This window comes from Micromesistius poutassou (genome assembly GCF_964030765.1).
Source record: "Micromesistius poutassou genome assembly, chromosome: 8".
Classification (NCBI taxonomy): Eukaryota; Metazoa; Chordata; class Actinopteri; order Gadiformes; family Gadidae; genus Micromesistius; species Micromesistius poutassou.
The window spans coordinates 7,724,979-7,737,371 of NC_140278.1; the positions used below are offsets into that span (position 1 = coordinate 7,724,979).

The window sequence follows — 12,393 nt, forward strand, 5'->3', positions numbered from 1 at the left end:
TAACATTTAGATATGAATTTAAGATTTAGATATAGATATAACATTTAGATTTACATTTAACATTTAGATTTAACATTTAACATTTAGATATAAATGTAACATTTACATTTAGATTTAACATTTACATTTAGATTTAACATTTAGATTTAGATATAACATTTAGATTTAGATATAACATTTATATATCATTTTTAACATGGATTTTTTACATTTGAACATATTGTTGAAAATTACATTATAACGTGTTGTTTTACATGAATTTCTGTCTCAAATGTGAGGAAAATGCGCTAAATGTGAGGAAAGTGAGCTAAATGTTGAAAATGTATCACCTAAAAAAATGTAACCGAATTTTTACAAACGGCACCCCATATTCAGTTGTGTTTCTTTTATTATTATTTTTATTATTGTTTTGGCTCCCCCCTATTTGTGTTCAACCTCATGATTTTTGTCTTTCCCTTATGTATGTTTAGGCCCACTTGGGCTGATGTTTCTACGAGTAGAGTCGTCTTCTCTTGTATCTGATGGTTGTTGTGTGAAAGTAGTGCCAATGTAAAGAATGTAAAGAATAATGTGTAATTTGTTGTGTGAATAAATAAATAAATCAGAAAATAATGTTTATTCTTTCTTCACAGTTATTTCGTCATAGGCCTATTTGCAAATCCGAACTAAATGGTTGACCTATGTGTTCCTTTACCGCTGTCATAAGGGCTAATCCAGGGCAACATAAAGGCTATAGAGAACCCTATAGGGACTATTTGTATCTGTATTGCTTTGCTTTAATGTGATTACCGATTGATAGCCTACACCAAGTGACGAGATGCAACCGAGCAACTATATACGCCTACATCGTAGCCTAGGTTACTTCCGCTATCTTTGGCTCTTCCTTGTCTAGTGTACGTTGGCGGCATTGGGTTTCAGACAACATTTTGTAATAATGAATAATATCTACATTTAACTAATATATAAATAAGTGGTGTAAGCTATGGCCTCAACGATAAAAGTCGTTCTGCTAAACAGTCTGGAGGATCTGGGAAAGAAAGATCTGAGGAAGTTTTGCGCCAGACTGTTGGACCGTGAGCGAGAAGGAGAGCCTCAGGTCAGGCGCAGCGCACTAGAGGACCAGGACCGAATCGGTGTTGCTGATGTTCTCGTTTCAACCTTCACTGAAGCTGAAGCTGGAAGGGTAGCGGTGGAATTGCTGCGGGCTATCCACTGTAACAGCGACGCCGTGCGCCTTGAAGACAAACTGGACGGTAAGTTGACACATGGAGATAATAGTTAGGATATTAGGAGTAAGAGGAGATCGCTGTTAGACTACAGTGGGCATACACACTCTCGATTTGGTTAACAATTAATCACGAATCGTCATGGAAAGTGAATTCTCAGACATTGCGAATTACTTCCAATGCAAATACTTTCACTTTAGCTAGGGTCATCCCACATTTTGTACATCAGACTCCTGTGAGCTGCCCTATGGCAGTGTAATGTTCAGAATGTGAAGACACGAGCGCATTTATATCGGCTTCTTCCTAGTTGTGGAGTGATATTTGTATTTTCTACTGGCGCAGAATTAAAGCGGCCGGGGAGTCGACCTAGTGCTATTCTCTCTCTCTCTCTCTCTCTCTCTCTCTCTCTCTCTCTCTCTCTCTCTCTCTCTCTCACTCTCTATCTGTTAGGGTGACCAGACGTCCCCGTTTTCAGTGACCTGTCCCCGGCTACTGCTGTCCCCGGAAATGTCCCCGGATTTCACTGTGACTGAAAGAAAGACCTGACCCCCCTCCCTCAACAATCCCGTCCGACCGCAACCCTTCGTTTTATCATTATTAATTATTAATCACGATGGAAAGTTAATTCTTCGACATTGCGAATTACTTCCAAAGGAAATACTTTCACTTTAGCTAGGGTCATCCCACCATTTTTTACATCAAACTCCTGTGAGCTGCCCTATTCAGAATGTGAAGACACGAGCGCATTTATATCAGCTTCTTCCTAGGTGTGATCTAGATATTTGCCATTTATTTATTTTTTCTACTGGTGCAGAATTGAAGCAGCCGGCGAGTCAACCTAGTGCCAAGAATACGTCCCCACCGTCCACAGGTTAGAATCTCTCTCTCTCTCTCTCTCTCTCTCTCTCTCTCTCTCTCTCTCTCTCTCTCTCTCTCTCTCTTACTTGGTCCCTATCTCTCTCTCTGTCCCTATCTCTCTCTCTCTCTCTCTGTCCCTATCGCTCTCTCTGTCCATATATCTCTCTGACCCCCTACGTTTTATCATATTTCTCTCTCTCTCTATCCGTTTTATCATTTCTCACTTTCCAGTTTTGTCTGGATGTTGTCATTCTAGCTCAACCTGTTGTGCACTTTGTGGACCAACACCGGGCTATCCTGACTCAGAGGATCAAGAGGTTCTCAGGAAGTCCTGGTATCCTGGAAAAACTGCTGGAGAGCAGCGTGCTGAGTCAGGAGCAGTATGAGTACATCATGGCCCAAAACAGCCCGCTGGAACAGGCCGAAAATCTGTACGAGACCCTGATGTCCAGCGGAATCAGAGGAAAAGACATCTTCTATAGTGTGCTGGAGGAATTAGAGTCCTTTCTTATCGAGGACCTGAAGTGATCTTGAGCCATGATGTGTGTTACATATGCAGCTTTTCCACCGACAGTACCAGCTCGACTCGACTCGACTCGACTCGCCCCGCCTTTTTTTGCGTTTCCATTGGCAAAAAAAGTACCCGGAACCTAGTACCTAGTACCCGGTACCTAGTACCGGGTACTTTTTTTAGTACTACCTCCGTCGAGGTTCCAAGCGAGCGGAGTAGGTACTTTTGTGTGACGTAAACAGGCTGCTGGCAACTGATTGGCCAGCGGTTGTAAATGGGAATAATCACTTAAAGTTAAGTTGTGTCCGGCATGGTTGGAGTCCATGGACCCGCTCCGTGGGGGACACTGATTAGCGTTTTGCCGTGTGTGTCGCTCCTTTCCCGGGGCTAGAGTTAGGCTGCGCGTGGTTGTGTGTGTCTGGCGTGGCTGGAGTCCACGGACCCGCTCCCGAGGATCAGCGTTTCGCTGTTTCGTTTTAGTGTCGTTCCTTTCCCAGGGCTTGAGTTTCGCCTCCATCAACGTTGCCATATGACAACAATAGACGCGAAAGTCATTGTGCTTTTTATTTTATTTTATTTCCCATCATAACCTTTCCCGGGAATCAGGAAATAGTCTTGATCAGATTCAGATTTCCTGGGAATCGCATCTCCCGTGATTAAAACCTAATGACCACCCGCCTATGTTGGAGAGGTTCTTTTCTACGACCCGCCCACATTGAAGAGGTACTTTTTTAGATGGAAACGCGACATGCCAGGAACCAAACAGAAGTCGAGTCGAGGCGAGTCGAGTCGAGGCGAGCTGATACTGTCAGTGGAAAAGCGACAATATAATGCCAGACATAAGCAGCCTGGTGGTAATGACAACAATAATGTAGGGTGCTGTTTTTTTTGGGACTTTTTTTACTCAATCTTAACCAAATGTTTTGTTGTATAATTTTGTTATAAATAAATAAATACTATGCCTCCAATGTTTCTCTATCCATTTTTATGTAATCAGGCAGTTTTTAAGAAGACGAAGAACCCGAATTACATTTTGTTTTTACATATGGTCATAGGATATAGGTAATTCATGTTATTCATTGTAATGTAATTTATTGGAATTGTATGTAGCCATCCGCTATCCCCCGGCCCAGGGTATGAAAAACACTGAGGTGCGTTGGTGCGGCATCAGTTCCAAGGGTTACATTTCGTTAAGGGGGGACGGACGACGACGACGACGACACAAAGTAACAAGTCTAAACTGATTTAAACATGCACTAATCTCGGTGAAGTTCTCACTCGCGGTTTTTTGATACAGTTGTAAAAAAATTACAGAGGTCCGGACCTCGGAATATTTGTTTTGAGCTGAATGGGTCCATCCATTTCGATTTAAGACCACCGGGTAATTACTGACCAATCAGGGCATCTGCTCGGGGAATGGACCTCTGAAGAATAAGTCCCGCCTCCGAGGCTCCGGTTCCCTCGGTCAAATGTCTATGGGAAATAACATGGGGTTTATGAATGATTATAAAACGGGTGGCTTAAATGAAGCGATCTGATTGGTTCCCAACTGTTGTATATTGAGCGTATACACACAGCTATGACGCCCGTTCAGTTTACGGAGTCAGTATCACTCCGCGCCTAACTTGAACAGTTGTTTATTTATATATAAAAGCAATAGCATAGTTCACTGAAGCCTAAAAAACATGTTGATTGATGGAGAGGGTGGAAATGTTGTAAAGCAATAGGCACACAGTGCCAGAGTGAACTCGATAGTAGGCTAAATTGCCGGTGAACCAAGCTACCGTCTTTAGCCTAGCCTTCTCTCTGAAGGACGCTAGTGTGTTGCATAGCAACCGCCGTACACTTTGCCGGCAGCCAGGAGGGACTACTTTTTTGTATTCGTTAAAATAAATGCTTTTCCGACTTTCTAGCTTTTTCAAAATTGAGGGTGTCTATGACTTTCATTTCGCCATACTTACGTAACTGTTTTATAAAAGCAATAGATCACTTCAGTCAGTGGTATACATTCATTATACCAACAACGCCCATTAACTGTGGTATAATGACCGTATAGGCCTACCACAGCCTGTCGTGTCGTGATCTATTGCTTAATCGTACATAACATGTACGATCATTAAAAAGCTGCACATGATGCAGCTTTTACTTCTTCGCCACCTACAGAGTTCGCTATGTACGATCATTAAAAAAAAACATGTTATTTCCCATAGACATTTGACCGAGGGAAACCGGAGCCTCGGAGGCGGGACTTATTCCTCAACGCGCCGCGATCACCCGCCCGCACGCAAATCTTTTTTTCGTAGGATGGTAGGGGCAAGTACCGCCTTTTACGCCTCTGATTGGTTAGAAGGGCTCTCCTCCGATTGGTTATGGCATAGGGCAGGCTGTCGGCTAGTTTACCACTAACAGAAGCAAACGAACTCAATCCAACAGTGATAAGAACGTTCCGTCAGATTAATTTTTCCCATTTTCATAGCCTGTTTAGTTAGTCCTGGCTGTTCGGGGGAGTTTATTTTTCACATTGTCATAGCCTGTTTAGATCGTGTTTAGATTAGTCCTAGCTGTTTGGGGGACTTTTGTGGTGAAAATGTGAACTTGGAATATAAATCTGACCAGCCTATGTTTCTTAAATTCGCCGTGTCTCTTTACCACTGAACAGTTATCCTATTAAAGAGTACATAAGCAGACTTATGCATTGAATAAAGTTAAGCAGGCAGGATGCAAGTTAGGACCAACATCTCTCGTCACACCAGGGAGCCTTAATGAACTCTGTGTTGACTGTTAATTGTAGGCTACTGCTGTTATAAGCCTATTTGCTGGTTGCTGGTTGGGAAAACTTGGAGCCTAATTGTTAGAGGTTGTTGTCAACGTTACTCCACTGCAGTGTACAAGTAAGGGATAATCACCTCAAGGCAGGGCAATAAACAGTTTGATATGCCCGGCTAGTGGACGGCTTACCGGTTAGGCGGTAACCTTCCACGAGCCGGGCATATCAAACTGTTTATTGCCCTGCCTTGAGGTGATTATCCCGTTTATTCTACTTCTTGCTTGCCAACATAATAAAACAATTCAAATACTTTAATAATTCTGCTTTTTATTATTCGTATTGCATGCTTAATAAATGTATACTCTGTTTGAGTTCATCTCCCTCAAAAAGTAGTCCCCTTTAGAACTATGGTGAATAACGTTAGCGAATTTTTCGTAGGTGGAATCCGGAAGAATCATGAATATTAGGGTTACGGTTATGGTTATGGTTAGGGTGAGGGTTACGGTTACGGTTATGGTTAGGTTTAGGGTTAGGGTTAGGAGTCAGCGTGTGAGTTTGCCTGTCCAATCCTAGCGCTTGAGGCGGAACTTTTCCCGGATTCCGCCTACGAAAAACAACCGACATAGGACCCGGGGAACATAGGTACGCTCCCCGTTAGCTCAGCTGTAGCTTATTAGTTTCTATAGCAACCACACAAGGCTGCATCTGATCACTAGTTTAATAACATAGTTGCTACATTGTATCTCGCTTGCGAAACATGTATCGACTGACCCTCCGATAGATTTCCGACACATTTTAGAAACTTTTTTAAACAAGGTTTATTTTTACAATGAACCTCATGTTTTAAATTTCTGTGATAGAAAAAAAATACAAGCGGCGTATTGATCTACTATTTGATGACGCTGTGCTCAGTCAGCGGGCAACCTGCCGGGTTAATGCCCTCCTCCCAGCCAATCAGAATCAAGCATTCTTAAACGAAGTAGAATAATAGTCGTTACATTTCTCGCTGCTTTCCATACCTAGTTCCCTCTGTGTAATTGTGTTACATGTGTTCTGGCAATTTCTGGTCCCTTGTCAGATTTTTACACTATTGATCCGTGGTGTAGTATTGGTGTAAAATACACACATACTGTACCCCTGAAATCGCCAATACATACGTTATTTTACAGTATCAGAGTCTATCGAATCATGCTACCCGATCAAAACGTGCCACCTTATGTGTTTGGTAGCGTATTTAATCTGTTGACCAACTGCCTCTATCAAACGATGCTCCCACTACAGAAACATGTTATTTTAGCCTACACTACTTCTCACTCCATGTACACTGTAAGAATATGGGGAGCATATTTTGATACTGTAATATAACGTCTTTATTTGAGATTTCAGGGATACAACATATGTTTTACACCAATACGTAATAGCGTCATCATGCGCATGCGCATGGTAGCAACATCTGATGGGTAGCAGAAATTAGCAGAACACCTGTGGCCTCTACGAATAGTCAAATCTCCTAACCTCCTAACCTCCATGCCGCCTTTCCTTAACCTTTGTGGAAAACGTCATCGAGTCAAGGAGAGATAGAAAGGTGCTTCCTTTCGAACAAAGGAAAAGACCGCACTGTTTAAAATGAATTCGACACTTATCCTAACCAACGTCATTGCGGGTATTGCTGACCTCTAGTGTCTCGTGGAATTACTATTTTCCGAAGATGGGACTACAACAAGTGCTCTATTGATCCATGCGTTCTTCTCGTATTGATTTCAATCAGGTTATCTTCAACAGTGAGAATGCTGACCTCTAGTGTCTCGTGGAATTACTATTTTCCGAAGATGGGACTACAACAAGTGCTCTTTTGATCCATGCGTTCTTCTCGTATTGATTTCAATCAGGTTATCTTTTGTATTTTGTATTTTTGTATTTATTTATTTGCACCATAAAAAAAACGACAATTACGAAAAACAGAAATTAAAGAAGAATAGTAAGTGCAGGAGAGGTTAAAAAACCCTACATGGGCTTATAAGAAGCACCTCCCCAAGAAATATACACATTCAAAGGATAAATCAACAACAACAACAATAGGAGAAAGCAACAACAAATAACAACAAAAAAGGAAGCAATACAAGTGCCATTTTATAGCAGACACTCAAAGAAGTCAGAAATAAAAACATGGGTATGTATAAATATAAAATGATTGTATTTAACTGAGTGTATAAGCATGTAAAGAGATAATGATCCAATGACAAATATACTGGAAAAGAAACTATTAGGAACTTTGATTTAACAGGTAAGCTTTCAGTCTTAACTTAAAAGACTTCTTCAGGTTATCTTCAACAGTGAGTCCCAACATTGAATCCCAATTCACATGTGGAAAAAAAGAGGCTCAACTTATGTTGATGTTGAAATTAACTGCCCCCAGTAGTCTTTCTTAAATGTGAAATCAGCATTTTATTTTCTTATGGTGTATATTGTGTGCTTACTAACCGGCAATAAATTAATTAATTTTGATTCAAATAATGTTTCTGGAATTGGTATCCGTTATTATCAATTGTATTTTATGGCATACAAGGCAGTCGATTGAACTACCCCTGCCTACCTGCCTTGGTCAAACCACACACCCCAGCTCGATCTCTCCGCTCAACTACCTCAGCTGGACGTCTGGTACCGCCATCACTAAGTGCAACCAAAGGTCGATCAGCTAAATCACAACTCTTCTCTATCTTGGGACCATAGCGGTGGAACGAGCTCCCTGCTGGTGTCAGGACCGCAGAGTCGCTCACCAGCTTCCGCAAACGACTTAAAACCCACCTGTTCAGAGTTCACTTTCTACATAGCCATTCAGTCCCTTATTTGTCTGTTGCACTATTGTTTGCTGTACGTCCTGGCACTTGATGAACGCACTTAATGCAGGTTGCATTCATTCACTGTACTTAATTGTGTAGCATGTACGTAATTGTGTTGTGTATGCATGTTGTGTAGCATGTACTTAGTTGTGTAGCATCTGCAGTAGCTAGCTATCACTGCTGTACACGGGGAATGGGGTTAACCTGGCGATTGTTAGTACTTGCACTTGGTTCTATGAACGTCTTTACTGTACCGACGGCGATATATTGTTTCACTTCTTATGACAAATGTACTTATTGTAAGTCGCTTTGGATAAAAGCGTCTGCTAAATGCCCTAAATGTAAATTTTCTTCTCTTCTTCTGCTTTACCGCGTCCCTCATGCGTCTTCGCGTAGAGTCTGTAAACTTCGTCGGTGGCCTGTTTATTTAAATATTGCCGCCGTAAAGGATTATGGGATACCAATATCTCCTTTCCTTTCGTAAAGGTTGGTCAGGAGTAACCTATGCTGAAAGAGGGTTAAAGGATGCATTGAGGCTCCTTTATTAAAGGTGCCATGACACGCCACCAGGTGTGGTGTGATTAGCCGTTACAAGCCGTTTTGGAAATCAGCCCCTAACACATCACAGGTGTGCGTGTCCACCTAGATGTGCGACGGATAGATGAGCAACGTTTGCTACAGTCCACTGGGTAGGCTGATGGACTGATCTAGCACACATCTAGGTGGACACGCCCACTTCATGCACTAGAGCTGTTTCTGAGATGCTATACTACATACTACATACTGCATACTGACGCAGTATATACTGTGCACTACATACTACTCCCTGCCCTAGTATGCAGTATAGTATGCAAGTATGACAAGTATCATGCAGTGTACTACCAAAAAATTGTGACGAAATTTGACGTGTCAGGCTGGCATGGTTTTCGAGCCGGCTCTCCCCTACATTTACGCAGATATTTTTTTACCATTTAACATGTCGCACTTTTCCATCGTTAAGTCGAACAATGACGCAAGGAGGCGCAGGAGAAGGGCACTGCTGAATAAAACGGCAGTTGCGGTAATATTACAGCAGCAGGAGGCGCGCTATGTAAGTATAATACATAAATAAATACACACGATTACAAAAACATACAAAAGCTTATCACATCAAAATAAACAACTAATACTTACATTTGTATTCGCCGCTCGCATTGTCCGCCATTATTTTAAATGTTCAGCGGTGCCGCGTTGCATTATGGGATACAGTATCCGACGTAGTGAGCTTTGGATGTATACTAGAAATTTTTGCTCGATTAGTACATCATCGGTTTGCATACTGCAAAAAAAACATTTTTCGCGTACTGCATACTACTTGCTACTTTTACGTCACGATCAGTATACGAGCAGTATGTAGTATGCCATTTCAGAAACGGCCTAGATGTCTCGTCCGCGCTGCTGGCCAATGGAGTCGAACGTCCGCACTGGCGGCCATCTTGCCACAGTTAGCTCGCTCACCCATAACATTGTGTTGGTAGTGGTACATGTACTTTTTAAATAACCATAACTTGCTAAATTTTCAACCGATTTTCAAACGGTTTGGTTTGTTATAAACGTCAGCGATGTAGTTATGACACTGCATACTTATGAATAATTATGTTATGTTCTAAAAAAATAGAATAATCTAAAATAGGTACACGATTTCCCTTTACCAATAGTAGTAGTTTGCAAGAAACCAAACCATTTGAAAATCGGTTGAAAATTGAGCAAGTTATGGTTATTTAAAAAGTACATGTACCACTACCAACACAATGTTATGGGTGAGCGAGCTAACTGTGGCAAGATGGCTGCCAGTGCGGACGTTCTAGACTCCGCCGTAAGACATCTATATATATCTATGATGGCACCTTTAAGCATTTTTAGAATTCGAACTACCTTTCCTCCAAGTACTTCCTGGTCATCTCCTTAGGAAAGGAGGAAGGAGGAAATTTCCTGTGCAAGAAATGCTATTCGTAGAGGCCCCTGCACTGCACACAGCTGGTCGAAAGAGTGCCGTTTTATTCAATGCATAAGTCTGCTAATGTACTCTTTAATAGGATAACTGTTCAGTGCTCAAGAGCCGCAGCAAATTTAAGAAACGTAGGCTGGTCAGATTTATATTCCGAGCTCACATTTTCACCACAAAAGTCCTCCAAACAGCTTGGACTAATCTAAACAGGCTATGAAAAACAAATCTGACGGAACGCACTTATCACTGTTGGATTGAGTTTGTTTACTTCTGTTGGTGGTAGACTAGCCGACATCCTGCCCTATGCCATAACCAATCGGAGGAGAGCCCTTCTAACCAATTGGAGGCCAAAAAGGCAAGGCCCTACCATCCTACGAATTTGCCGCCCGCACGCGAGCTTCCCTTGCCCTATGTGGCAAGTCGAGTGTTCCACAATTTGCCTACAAATAACGATGTTCTGACCAGCATTAAGCCGTATTGAACGGCGTTCTGACCAACTTTACGCCGTCCAGCCCCCATCCAATAAGTGACACACTCGAGGCCGCACTTTTGGTTGAGACGGATGGACTGCATTTCCAGGAGCTGGATTCAAATCCTGTCGTGTGTGAGAAGTACATTTTGTGTGTGCTCTAACTTAATCATCTTCTGGTGCTCTATAGTAAACCTAGCGGTCCAAATCAACACTCCAACATTGTGTGAAGTGAAGTGTGAAGACTGTTGTTTATTTGTTAGCTGTTCTAATCTCATAGTATACAAATACACATTGGCCTTTTGGGGGATATTCTTTTTTATTAAGTTATTTGTATGTATTCATCTCATTAAATCAAAGTCACTGGGTCCTAAAGTCTGGGTCCTAAAGTCACTCAGTCAGTCATTGTTGTGGAAGATGCAAACTACCCGACTTTATATTTTATTTATTTATTTATTATTCTGTTGAACTTTGAGCATCTATTCAAACCTCATGTGATACATTGCATTTATTTTAGACATTAACTAAAGTTCTGACTTAAGATGATTGGCTTCGCAGAATACGCCCGGATCGGTTGCAGGATTGCAGATGACAGTGTCGGGGGTGGAGTTTGCTGGAGATCTGGCCTGCGCTGATTGGCTCGCAGGTGTGTAAGGAGACGGGGCCTTGGTCCAGTCATGAGCGATGTACTGGTGGTAGGGGTCCTGGGAGCCCTCCAGCTTGCGAGAGCGGATGTAACTCAGCATGATGCCAAAGGTGAAGAAGCTGAACAGGCCCACCACCAGCAGGATGTAAACAACCCCCTGACCACGCTCAGCCTGCTGGGAAGTGTAGTGTTCCCCGGCCATCGTGCCGTTCAGACGCATGAGAAGGGAGAGGATAAGGGTGTGCAGCTGGGTGCTGTTGGTGATGGGTGTCATCGCTGCTCGTGCCCTGCTGTCACAACCAGGAGAAACATTCAAAACGCCTTACTTAGTCTAGTCTGAAAAACATCAGACTCCTCACGGAGCAACAAGGAGTCGGTTCACAGCTCTTACTAAGAGGAAACAACCTGAACAATGAAGTAAGAGATGGTCAGAAAGACAAACTAGAGTAAGGGATCATTAGAAAGACAAATGGGGATTGAAGGAAAGTCAAACTTACCTTTCAGAGAACCTGAAACAATAAGAGTTGGTCTCTCAGGGGATCACTCCCTGCTTCCCTCCCCTCTTCTGTCTCCTCCTCCCTCTCTCCTGAACAGGAGATCAGTTGCGTATTTCTCCCGTCAACACCTTTAATGAAATGAGGAGGAGTCGGCCACCGGTCACGCCGCAAGGTCGTTGTCGGCTTGTGCTTCGGCCCAACGGTGGCAAGTCATCTCTTTGTTCCCAAGTTGATCATATATGTAATATATGTAATATAAACAATGTATTAAGTATTAATGATGTGTCAACATAACATTTATGGTGTTTGGATGTACGATTTGAATATTTAATATAAAACTAAAACTATACGTCATCTTGCCTTTTAATTTTAGGCGTGATCAAAATCTACTCATATACTCAAATACTTCTCTTAAATATATATATAGTACTGTAGTAGGCTTCTCTGAAGTTGTCCTCAAGTAAAAGTAATGGATATACAATATACTGATGTTCAGGGTACAGCAGTATTATATGTATTATTATTATTATTATACTATATACTATCTAATTATTAATTACTGTACTATTGTCATTACTATTCTCAGTGGTGG

General features: G+C 42.0%; 2 protein-coding genes across 3 annotated transcripts; one reads left to right on the top strand and one right to left on the bottom strand.

Annotated features, from left to right (window-relative positions):
* The first annotated feature begins 883 nt into the window (after positions 1 to 883).
* Positions 884 to 3,538, top strand: LOC311351535 (apoptosis-associated speck-like protein containing a CARD). Its single transcript, XM_084471683.1, has 3 exons — positions 884 to 1,253; positions 2,041 to 2,097; positions 2,341 to 3,538. Exons 1-3 carry the CDS (start codon positions 983 to 985, stop codon positions 2,610 to 2,612), a joined length of 600 nt encoding a protein of 199 aa, XP_084327809.1. The 5' UTR covers positions 884 to 982; the 3' UTR covers positions 2,613 to 3,538.
* A 7,431-nt stretch (positions 3,539 to 10,969) lies between these two features.
* On the bottom strand, positions 10,970 to 12,350 carry LOC311351517 (potassium voltage-gated channel subfamily E member 1-like). Of its 2 annotated transcripts, none has more exons than XM_084471663.1 (2): positions 11,802 to 12,350; positions 10,970 to 11,591 (listed from the first exon to the last, which is right to left on the bottom strand). In XM_084471663.1, the coding sequence occupies exon 2, from the start codon at positions 11,576 to 11,578 to the stop codon at positions 11,183 to 11,185; it is 396 nt and encodes a 131-aa protein (XP_084327789.1). In that variant the 5' UTR covers positions 11,579 to 11,591; positions 11,802 to 12,350; the 3' UTR covers positions 10,970 to 11,182. The 2 variants fall into 2 exon arrangements, with proteins under 2 accessions (XP_084327789.1, XP_084327788.1); XM_084471662.1 differs by having other exon boundaries at positions 10,970 to 11,594.
* Between the last annotated feature and the right edge of the window lie 43 nt (positions 12,351 to 12,393).

What these genes read in the sequence shown, in the direction of transcription:
- LOC311351535 (XM_084471683.1), top strand. Translation starts at nt 983, where the DNA reads ATGGCCTCAACGATAAAAGTCGTTCTGCTAAACAGTCTGGAGGATCTG. An exon ending in CCTTGAAGACAAACTGGACG is followed by an intron (nt 1,254 to 2,040) that starts GTAAGTTGACAC and finishes CTACTGGTGCAG; the next exon opens with AATTGAAGCAGCCGGCGAGT. An exon ending in TACGTCCCCACCGTCCACAG is followed by an intron (nt 2,098 to 2,340) that starts GTTAGAATCTCT and finishes TTGTCATTCTAG; the next exon opens with CTCAACCTGTTGTGCACTTT.
- LOC311351517 (XM_084471663.1), bottom strand. Translation starts at nt 11,578, where the DNA reads ATGACACCCATCACCAACAGCACCCAGCTGCACACCCTTATCCTCTCC.